General features: G+C 47.3%; 1 protein-coding gene across 1 annotated transcript in view; it reads left to right on the plus strand.

Moving 5' to 3' along the window:
• Positions 1-12,298, plus strand: part of LOC149351487 (uncharacterized) — a 90,721-nt gene that overhangs the window by 57,208 nt on the left and 21,215 nt on the right. The window contains exon 2 of the mRNA XM_089577037.1: positions 4,547-4,691. Within this exon, the coding sequence (XP_089433163.1) occupies positions 4,547-4,691 (145 nt within the window). The remainder of the gene's footprint in view (positions 1-4,546; positions 4,692-12,298) is intronic.

Below are 12,298 nucleotides of genomic sequence, written 5' to 3' on the forward strand. Positions count from 1 at the left end.
CTGCACAGCGGATCCCAGCGAATTAAGGCCACTAATTGCGTTGACTCAGCTAGCAGAGAAGCTTTAGTGTTGGCATCCAGATGAACTAAGTATAGGCACAGATTTCGCTGAGATCACCCTGACGAAACAGGCGCCCGAACACGACATATACTGTTTGAGGATGCGACCGAGCGACGGTAAACGTTGGTTGTATACGTATAAATGATCGTCAACTGCATCGATGAACGTGAACAGCAAAACGAAAGAGATCAGCACAGTTCATAACACACTTCGATGGGGCGATAACAGCTCTCTGGAGGCGTTGATTAACTGGGCCTGTGCTTCCTCCCCATCAGCTAATATTTTTGTGTGTGTGTATTTTTGTACTCGTGTTTCGTTAGACGCTGATGGTACATCGTACCACCGCATCATCAAACTACATCTATGATGGTACGGTGAAGATACGTTGACTTCTTCGTCGCTATGTATTCGACCGGTATGTATGCAAGAAGAGGGATAAATCTGGCTCCAGTTAGGAGCAGTTATTTTCGCTCGAATATTTGCTTCACGCGCCCATTAAAAAGTGCTTCTTCATGGCGACCAACAGGGGCTCTGTACTGAGATTCGAAGTGAGTGACCGTCGAACTGCATGATGCGGCAGAGAAATTTTATCCTTATTTGCTGAACGCTTGGCAAGCGCCATAAACCGGACGATACAGAAGATGACAAGCTGGAAGTTAATGGGACCACAGTATAGTCTGTGCCCGTAACGTCTAAAACATGTCCAGTGATGGTTGGTAATTCAGAAATGCTCTGACGCAGCGGCGAAACCCGAAAGCAAAGGACCACTAGCCTTAGGCGTCAATAACATGCAGAAGTCTGCATGGTCACGTGATAAGAAATTTGAACATGAAAATCGCGAAGCTGCAGTGTTCTTTCCTTTAAGTACGTAGAGCATGCGTGTTGGCGCTGCAACAATTAATATTTGAAATATATACGAGATCTTAGCGCCATGGCGCAACGATGGCGGATTTAACCACTTCTCAGGCTTTGCACCCTTGAGGCGTCCATCATAGCGACACGTCAAAAATTGCATAACTCAAAGCGCCTCGGCCCGCGTCGCCAGGTATGGCATTGTATGCTCTCTATGCTAAGCAGCATACTGGACGATCAATGGAAAATATGACGCGCGTCAAAGCGCATCACAGCACAATGTAACATTTCCAACCACCGAGAAAATCGCTGCCGCGCACTATACCAAGCACAGCCACAGATAAACGGAGACTTTCAATGGAATTAGGCGACGAGGGTTTACACGCACAGAGGGCTGAACTGCCTTCATCATAAAGACGAGGGGGAGATTGAACTAGACCTGTACGCGATGAAAGGCTTAACTTATAACCACGGCGGCATCTGCGAACTCTGTAATATGTATACATTTGTTGGGTGCTTATTTGCGTTTTCTGACGGCCGGCGCAGAGCTGCCAAGGAAGGAAGGAAGGTGTTGCGCAGCTTTCGCTTCTCCGCGCGGAGTCAGCACGCGGAAAGCCGTCGGCGAGGTTCATACACCTTGGTCGCTGCTCGGTCATGCAAGCTGCATGATTTAGCCGCGTCGGAGTTACATTTCCAGCATTTGCAATTCGTAGCAGCTGGTATGTGCGCGCCGCTCTCGGGAATGCCACGAAGCCAAGAAGACGACGATGAAGTCATCGCGGGGAAAAGACAGCGAACGGGCGGGAGTGTGTCGCCAAGGTTATTTGTTTAAGCGAAGAATTATTAATGGTTGTAAGGATAAGCGCCCTCGCAGTTTACAGCAGTGATGGCCGCTGTTATGCATGTTTATCGTTGTATATTGTATCTTTTATCAGACGTGCGCTTCCTCGACCCCGCTTTGTCTGCAGAAGGTAACCGCATGGTGGCGCCATCAAACAAGCATACACGCAGCGCGAAGCAGAATTTGAATGCGTGCACTCAATGGATTTTGATAATAAGGTTGGTCTTCCTTCCCAGCTTTTTTTCTCACCGAATCAGCCAGGACACGCACTGCGAATGCAGTTGAAACACTTCGCGACTTCATTGAGGTGCTGACCTGGCGAGAAACGGGATGCGCGCGCCATCGGTGTGCACTTTACGTCATAAGCGTGTAGGCCGCTCTGTCTGTTGGCCGGGACTTTTAGTTGCGCTCCTGCTATACGAAGGGCCACACGGCCAGTTATAGAGGACAGCTGCTAGCTCTCCAAATTCTCGAGGCGTCACGTACGACCACCACGCAGTTTTTACTACGCCAGGTTCGGAGACAAACCTTATGGCACTTTTTACGCGAACCATACAATCCGACACCCAATACTACGACACTCGTCCTGGAGTGGGATAAAGAGAGCTGCGCTATTTGTTATTCCGCGCCACATTCATGGCGTGAGACAATGTTGGGACGTGGACATAGCGCGGTTGTTTGTGATTGCTCAATTGACCAAACATATTAATGCGATAGCGCTGTATGGCTCATCGGGATGGAAACCCGCGGCCTCGTTGACCGCAGTAGTGGTCGAGAAAATCCCAGATGGCTTCACCCTGGTATCAGGGGAAAGTAGAATTTCCTCCGATGGTGCGGGGAATTGAACGCAGGTCTTTCATATTGCGACGCGAGCACGCAACCCAGGGGCCACAAAACCGCGTTGCTTCTGGACGAACAAAGGTGAACCTAGTATATGCGTTGCCTTACGGCTGTATGCTAATGAGTAGGTGTGTCATCAGAAAGGAAGAGCAAAACAAAAAAAAATCATAAACATGAAATAAAACTAAAATAAAAACAACAATTTCTCATTCAGAACACGTAAGTCGTAAGTGCCCTTCGTAAATTTATACGGTATCACCCAAGGCCTTGTTTAGGGCGTAACATTTAAAAAATCGATTACAATAGCCATAAATTACCTGTACTGTGAGGCCGCTGAATCTTTTCTCTTTTTTTTTTCGCGTCACGTGTGCTCATGATTTCGAACTGCTTAAATTCCTGCGCTTGCCCACGAATTTGCACTTGGGCTCCAATAGATCACCGCAGCTCCAACGGCGTGTCTTTTTTTGCGGCCCGGCCGCGGCGGTCGAATTTCGATGGAGGCGAAATTCCAGAGGCCCGTGTATACTGTGCGATGTCAGTGCACGTTAAAGAACCCCAGGTGGTCGAAAAATTCCGGAGCCCTTCACTATGGCGTCCCTCATAGCCTGAGTCGCTTTGAGACGTTAAACCCCAATAAACAGAACCATCTTTTAGCGGCTGTGAGGTCTTGAACCGTTTTCGTATTCATATGTACAACGAACAACATGCATCATGAATGTAGAAGCGGATGCGTCCTGTTTACTCAGTCGTATTGAATGCCTGGAACCTCCCATCCATGCTGACTCTGAAGGCAAGAACAGTGCTGCATCAAACATCGAACTAGACTCTAATACAACTGGGCTGTGCAGTGGAGCTCCGCTCACATTCCGAACCACCACACACAATCCCTCCAGGTCAAAAGAAGTAGTGCGTCAAGTTTTTCTTGTCACCTAAAAAAAAAGTTAACCACGAGATGAAATTATAAGCTCAAGAATCAGTTGATTGAATTTTGAAAATGCGGTTACTGTCGGCGCTAGTTACGTGCATTGGAGAGGTTGCTTTGCCTGCAAGCACCTTGAAAGCACAGGTATTTTGGTGCGATGTAGCCAAAATTTGTTGGGCCTCAGCGCTGAGGGTAATCGCGTTTTCGAAATTTTAAAACTGCTATGGGTATTACTTGCGGTGGGCTACACGCCTCTCAATAATTAAGGAGCCTAACAGTAATAGTTAAAAAGTTAAATATGAAATATTAGTTAAACATCATGCTAGTTAGCACGTCTTAGCGACATTCTGATGTACTACACCACTGACAGTGCTATGTCGGAAAGAGTGCTCTTCTAACTCAAAAAGCCTACTTTTAAAAATTTGGGGGAGTAGGTGATACATCGTGTATAATCGAACATAACAAACCTTATTTCCTGTACTATGGTGAGTGGTCAGCGGAATAATACAGGACGCCGCGGACCGTGGCCCAATGTTAGCAACTGCTATTTTAAAGTTGTAACGTACTGTATACATTCGCTTCCGCTGTTATTTTAAGAACACATTCGTGTTATTCATTTAAGGCGAGGAAAGAAATGTGTGCTGTGAAAGCTGCTGGCGTTATTGCTCCAAGGGAGGGCAGGTAGGCAGGACATGAAAGCGCATATCAGCAACATATTAACCGTTTTGAGTCACGTAGAGTGTTGAAGCCTTTCCTGACTTTGGCCAATGCCCTGAAGACTGGAAGAACGTGCACAGGGTAGGGAGACTGAAGGATCAGTGTTGTTGTTCAACTCATAAAGCATCATGGCAAACGAACTCCTCCGCCTGGAACCATTTACCGTGACCACGAAATTTGCGAATATTCTTGACGACATTGTAACCACCGCTCGTTTGGTGTGTATATCCTTGAATGCCTCCTCCGTCTCGCAACCCTGCCGCACCTCCCCGGACCTTTAAAATGATTTTATATTTCCATTTTTTGGTGCACAGAGTGGTCCGCTACTGCTGCGCAGTGCTTGGAGCGCCGCTGCGTGGGGTCAGTTACGTCTCAGCTCCTGCTGTGGTGCATGGCCACCTTCCATGGATGTAGAGGCTTTCCATAGCGCACAAGTGCTTCAGCAAAACATCGTTTTTTGTAAGTGATAATGCGACTGCTTTCCTTGAGAATGCTTGAGGGTCACGCGCTTCCCTGGGCATTTTTTGTGTGTTTTTATGGTTTATCTGTATCATCACTTTTCATGCCTTTCAGTGTTCTTTTATATACGAAGGTTTTGCCAAATAAAGCATTTAGTTGCAAGCCAGCGTTTGTCTTGGGTCTTTCTTTCTATGGTCCCGCGCTGTTCTATACAATGAAAGAAAGGCAGCTGGACGTAATTATTGATATCTTTAGGAACCATGGTAAGCATGCAGATTTAAACGTGTTACGTATTGTATATTTGTTGCTAAGCCTAGCTAGTATACGTAGAAGCTGCAGATGAACGAGTCTAAATTGTACTGGGCCTATATCTTTTTTTTTTACTTCCAAAGCAAAAGTACCTTCTTAGTGTACGGACTTGGAAAACATTGCGGTGTTGAATTAGCCTGGTTGGCTGCAGAATTTCCCTCCGTCGTGTACTCACTCTTTCACTGCCCGTACCATGGTCGACATTCTTTGGAGGACGCAGAAGAAAATTTTTCGTCGCCCTTGAACGAATTAAGGCTTCTCAACACCAGCAAGAACGCTTCTTCTGTTTCTGTATCTCTCTCCCCATGTCCTTCCTACTATCCCCTCACTTCTTTCATTTCACTTCTACGCACTGCCTGCTATCCTTTATTTCCGCTGCCCCAATTCAGGTGCTTCCAGCAGCGATAGCAGACGCCGGGGCAAGCAAAAATCTTTTTCCTTCTATTTATCATGTCATTAAAACCACTTACTACTACTGTTTCGCTTGTGAGTCACCTTCTGAAGCGCACTACACCTTCTTCTGAAAGCTTCCTTTATCCATACATTTTTCCCGTCACCTCTCTCTCTCTCTCTCTCTCTCTCTATATATATATATATATATATATATGCCGCCGCGGTGGCTGAGTGGTTATGGTACTCGGCTGCTGACCCGAAAGACGCGGACTTGATCCCGACCGCGGCGGTAGAATTTCGATGGAGGCGAAATTCTAGAGGTCCGTGCACTGTGCGATGTCAGTGCACGTTAAAGAACCTCTGGTGGTCGAAATTTCCAGAGGACCTTCACTATGGCGTCTCTCATAGCCTCAGTTGCTTTGGGACGTTAAACCCCATACACAACCGTACACACACACACACATATATATGAGAGAAGCCAACAGCCACAGAAACCAACGGACACAGGGGATTTTTTATATTTATTTTTTATTTATTTTGTGGTGTTGATCAATTTAGAATAATACTGAATATGTTATTGCTTAAAGCTAATTGATAAGAAAAGCAGAAGAAAAAACAATATATATATATATATATATATATATATATATATATATATATATATATATATATATATATATATATATATATATATATATATATATATAGATATAAACAAGGGAAGGTGAATGAGGGGCTCGTTATAAACATGAAAGAAGCCAACAGCCACAGAAACCAAGGGGCACAGGGGATTTTTTTTATTATTGATTTATTTATTTTGTGGTGTTGATCAATTTAGAATATTACTGAATATGTTATCGCTTAAATCTAATTGATTAGAAAAGCAGAAGAAAAAAAAGCAGAAGAAAAAAGAACCACTGCCGCCGATGGGATCCGAACCCACGACCTCCGCCGATGGGTTCGGATCCCATCGGCGGCAGTGGTTGTTTTTCTTCTGCTTTTCTAATCAATTAGATTTAAGCGATAACATATTCAGTAATATTCTAAATTGATCAACACCACAAAATAAATAAATCAATAATAAAAAAAATCCCCTGTGCCCCTTGGTTTCTGTGGCTGTTGGCTTCTTTCATGTTTATAACGAGCCCCTCATTCCCCTTCCCTTGTTTACTTAATTGCTTAGCGAGGGCCTCGGTTCTGGCAGCCTTGATGCCATAGGAAGCATAAGAGGGTTTTCACGCAGCTTCCACCCTCTCCGTTCGATGACGTTCTACGTCACACCTGCGGTAACTCAGGACGTTCTACGTCCGCCGCTTATGAACGTGGGTGGCGCTGATGAACACTCTCAAGGTTAGGTTACTTGTAAACATAAATACCCCCGAAAGCAGATTTGACAGCCGTCGCCGTAGCTCAGAGGTAGAGCACCGGACGCGTTATTCGGAGGTCGTGGGTTCGGATCCCATCGGCGGCAGTGGTTGTTTTTTCTTCTGCTTTTCTAATCAATTAGATTTAAGCGATAACATATTCAGTAATATTCTAAATTGATCAACACCACAAAATAAATAAATCAATAATAATAAAAAAATCCCCTGTGCCCCTTGGTTTCTGTGGCTGTTGGCTTCTTTCATATATATATATATATATATATATATATATATATATGTGTGTGTGTGTGTGTGTGTGTGTGTGTGTGTGTGTGTGTGTGTGTGTGTGTGTGTGTGTGTGTGTGTGTGTGTGAGAGAGAGAGAGAGAGAGGGAAAGTGCCGTACTGAACAGGGACCTCCTCACAAGGACTTGTGAACAAGCCATCCCGCGAACGCGAAACCAGCCTGTGTGTGGGGAATGCAACATCGTGTAGTGCGAATGACTCAGGCATTGAAGCTTATCAACGAAGTTGATGTAGATCTCGCCGGTCGTGTAGTAAGTGCTTCTGGTAAAACTCTCTCGGTCGCCGCCCTTGGGCCATGCGAAGTGCGCGGCCGGCTCCTTCGAGGGAGGCACTGCCGTCGAACCCGCTGGAATGGAGGCCTCTGGGATCGGGGCCAGCGCGCCGTCGCCGAAGGATTCGGGGCCGCCAAGGCCGGGGCGCGCGCGAATTGGTGCGTCGCCAAGGCGACTCAGTCGCCGCGGATGGGCCCGCGCGCACGCCTGCCGCATAAATGTATGAGAATTAGGCAAACCAGCTTATCGCAGTCAGCAGCGCTCAGACGCAATCTCCCAAGGTCGACGGGGCGGCGGGCGCCATCTTGGGAGATTCCGCTCCTGCCGCGCATATATATGTGCGCCGCGCTTATTTATCGTCGGCCCCGAGAGCGGCGTGCATTCCCGACCGGGGGAGCCTGGCGGCACGAAGAAAAACAGCGCCGCCACAGCCGCCGGAATGCCGCTCGACGCCGCGCTCGCAGCGCTGCGGGCTCGGCCGGCGACGCGCTGCATAATTGTCGGCCAGCAAGCGCGCGTCCCCCCCCGGCTTATATGCGTATATAAGCAGGGCATAACCGCCGCGGGACTCGCGCTTGCATGCTTCGCGGGTCTGTGTTTACGCCGTTGTATACTTTCCTTTGCGTCGTCTTCATTTTCACATTGCAGCGTTGCCTCTCGCTCATTTGGTCAGGTCACGCGAAATGACGGCGAACGGAGATGACTTCACCCCTCCTATAGCGTACATGGGGCTAAAGAGACAGCTAACAGTGGATATGACGCATGATTTCTTTTTTTTTATTACACGCAGTACACGGGCAGGAAATGTTTTCGAAACATACGCAAAGAGGGGATGGGGTGAAAAACCGTTTGTGCAAACTCCTGTTCTAAGTGCTGCTTTCTGCCGTTGCAGTGCACCGACCAGCCAGAGCGCAGAGAAGCGCGTGTTTGGCCGAGCACCTGCGTAGCGTAGCCTTTCTCTTGGCACCACTGACAATTAAATAACGACGACGGAAATTAAAAAAGAAAGCGCTCACGCGCGCGCCTTTTTTCATTTTTTTCATGGAGGTATTTGGTGCGAAGGGCAGCTGTTGGAGTTGGAACAACGAACGTGTTACGTCGAACATTCTTTCCGTGCGCTTGCTGTGCCCATTGCAGCAGCGAACAATGCGCGCTCAGACGTTGAAAACAACAGCACGACACGTGCGTAAGCCATGCTCCGAATAGCCGGGCAATGTGCGACATAGCCGCCCTTGCCGCTGTGCCAGAACATAGCATCTCTCCGAGAATGCCGACAATGTGTGTACTTGACTTGGTGTCTGACTTAGCGGCTACTGAGGCAAGCGCATAATGGCTGAGAATGCTGGGAGGGGAATATCGCTTTTCATCTGCTACACCCTGCATTGTCACGCTAGCAGGCTCATACGTATCGGCCGACGCCATTGGCTGGAGGGAGGGGGTACTTCCACGGGGAGGAAAAGCCGCTTCGCTCTTGAGTTGTATCCGACTGTAGTATTTATTCTCTTTGCTGGGTATACGACATACCCCACGTTCTGCGCCATGGAGGAAAGCTAATGTAAAAGGATGAAATCTGACGAGCTGCGCATTATTGATACCTGAATCTGGTACCAATCTCAACCTGACAAAGTATAATGTCTAGTTGAGGCGCAGTCGTAGTGGACACCTGAAATCTCATCAGGGTAGCCTTGTACGGGAGTTCTGGGGTGAAAAGTTCGGTGGAATAGCGACAGGTGGCGTTCGCAGGCGAGGCGGACTTAGAACGCGCAGCTACAAAAAGAAATTTAACGAAGAAGATGACACATGTGCAGTGTGTGGTAGATCTGTGGAAACAATTGAACACCTCATAATCAAATGTGATGGTATCCATCCGGATGTCGATGCAGGCACAGTCACTCTTCCTGAGGCCCTAGGGTTTAAAGATAACAATGGTCATGTAAATAAATCTGCAGTGGAAGTCAGCAAAAAGCGATTGGAGGATTGGTGGCTGAAAAGCAGAGGTGTGGCGTAAGGTTAGAATTGTAGGAAACCGTAGGCAAAGGTGATGGAGAATCTTAATGAGAATTGCCAACACAGTAAACAAAAAAAATAATAAAGAAAAGCTGAGCATGGTGGCAATTGCCACCACCCCGTTTCAAAGGGGGCGCTCCTATCCATCCATCCATCCATCCATCCATCCATCCATCCATCCATCCATCCATCCATCCATCCATCCATCCATCCATCCATCCATCCATCCATCCATCCATCCATCCATCCATCCATCCATCCATCCATCCATCCATCCATCCATCCATCGACTATTATGCATGGATAAACCATTAGTTGCTGTTTTTTTGTTTTAGAGCGCAGCTCTTTGGCGTCCGTTCCTGGGTTTCGCGTCGTCGGCGGCGTCGGCCTCGTAACCAGCTCCGCCCCCCTTTCATCCCCCCAGCGCTAGCAGCGACCGACTGATAACGACCGACTGATACCGCTGGATGCCGCTAGAGAGTCAAGATAACGTGACTGCATAGAACACCGTCGCCGCCATGCAGAAAGAGGAGGAAAGGGTCCCCCCCCCCCCCCCCCCCTGTTCTTGTGTGGCGGATAGGGTGCTCTTCAGTTGCCGATGCGCCGGTTATTTCACGTAGGCCCCGGCACGTCGACGAATACGTGACCACCTTCCCACGGCTAGACCTGGTTCTTAGCGCTGCGGCATCGGCGGCGTTGTCCCTGAAACCAACTCCGCAGCTGGGGTTGACTCACTATCGAAAAAGTGAAACAGCTTATTTGCTGCGCTCAAATTTCGCATTAGGAAGTAACGTAATCGTCGGTAATTTTTTTTTCTTTTTCACCAGATGCTACGCGGGTATTTCGGGTTCAAACTTTTAGCAAAAAGTCAGCGATTGAGACAACTGTGCTCCATCACGCTGAGCCTATCGCACTACCTGAAGGCCGTTGTACGATCGTTTTTGGACGGATCCGCCAGCGAGCGAACCGCTCGCTTTCGGCCTTCGCTCGGGCGTGGGGCGGAATTGGTGTTGTACGATCATTTTGGAGCTGGCGGACGAGGCGGATGGTTTAAAGCGTTCCGATTGGCGCGCCCGGGATTGCCGTCTGTCCAATAGCATGCTCCTGTTGGCAACCTAGACGGCGCGAAAACGTAGTCTTTTTTTGCTCCTCGGCGACCGGCACCTAGGCTGAACTTCGGCATAGCCATGGCGTGCCGAAGTTCAGCCGGCAACAGGACGAAGAACTTTGCACACGCAAAGGTGACGCCACGCGGCGAACCACGGAGATGCGAACCGGTTTCAAAGTGAATCGTCTCGTGGGTTGATGCCTTGATTCCCCGCTGTGCCCGCGCATTGAGCCGCTGCGAAAGAGCTTCCGTACTACTGGGGCACGTGATGGAAGGCGAAGAAACGGGCGCATGTACAGTATGGTAGCACTCGAAATTAAGGCAGGCTGTGACCTGTACATTTCCGCGTGAGCGAATTCGGAAGCACATATTTGCGGAATCTGTAACGCGTACCAATCCCACGGATGCCGGGATGGATGCGCGCAATGTCAAGACCGCATACTAGGGGTATTTAAAATGAAGAATGTCAAATTTTCAGAAAGGAATGCTGCGACGGTCATACAATGACAAAGGATAACAAATTAACTGACAAAAGAGATTATGACGTCTGCATTTATTGGGAGAAGCCCAAAAAACAACTAAGACAGGTGGAAAATGACATTATGGAGGAACATGTACCAGTGAACAGCCTCAAGAGGGAACAGTTATTGATGGATGAACTGAGGGGGCTAATTAGAAGCACTGTCCCCATAATGGGACAGAGGTGTGAAAAGGCCCAGGAAAGTACCTGAAGGCATTCCTGAGGTTATAATTGAAAATCAGGATTAATGATAGCCATCATGGGTGAACTGCTGACACTTACTGGGAATTCTTGTATGCAGTGCTGTACAGTTGGATACTAATTACCGCACATGCATTTGAGCATTGATCTTGCATAGTGATGGAAATGGGGCAATAGCTGCTGGGTGGTAACTGGCAAAGGCCAGCATTCTGAAGTAAGAAACAGTACGTGCAGCATGCACTCCATACATGCGTATACACAGTGGTTCCTGCACTCTGTCGTTTGTTGCCACAAAATTGTTGCATAGGGTTCTCTGTGCTGCTGAATGATAGCAGTGATGTCGGGTGAATATGACTGTTATTATTTTCAACTGGTAACCGTCTGTGCAATCAAACACATGCTTTTAGTGAGTTTCCATTGTTTGCAGAAGCAAACCTACATCCATCTTGAGTGGAGTACTTTAACACAGACGTTGGCTACCTACCTACAACATAACTGCAAGTAAAAAAATAATGGTACATTTCATGACAATTGTTTGCTGGATTTGAGGATGGTGACCTTGTGGAACACACATCAGACATCTGAACAAGATGAAATTGCTGTGACTGAAATTTTATGATTCTGGTTCACATACCGCGTACCTCATGTATAGTAGGATAAAACTTAAAAGAAACAGCAGTTGTTAGCACTCGGTCATGGCCCGAGGCATCCTGTATTACTCCACTAACCAATAACAGTAAATAAAATAAGTTGTTCGATGTTTGACTTTATTAATCTATCCAGATATCAGAATTCTAGAGCTTATCATTTTTTCTTGTAATAAGCTTCTTGTGGTAGTATACAATAAAAGTTTTAACAGCGGACTACTTTTTTTGGCGCGGAAGAATTCTGTGCGGCGGTCCAGATGGCAAAGCTTCACTGCAGACTTAAATTGAATCTGACTATAGTGTTCGGTGATAACATGTTCTGACAGCCAAAAACCAAAACTGAACATTGGTTGTTGACTGAGCTTAGATGCCAATTCAATGCAAACAAAAATATTTGTTGTAGGAATAGATACGCATAGTTAACATGAAACAAAAAGAGACAACCCGCAACAAACACCTCACTGATACTGCCAACTGTCCA

This window comes from Amblyomma mixtum, chromosome 3 (assembly GCF_055824585.1).
Source record: "Amblyomma mixtum isolate Tamu chromosome 3, ASM5582458v1, whole genome shotgun sequence".
Taxonomy (NCBI): domain Eukaryota; kingdom Metazoa; phylum Arthropoda; class Arachnida; order Ixodida; family Ixodidae; genus Amblyomma; species Amblyomma mixtum.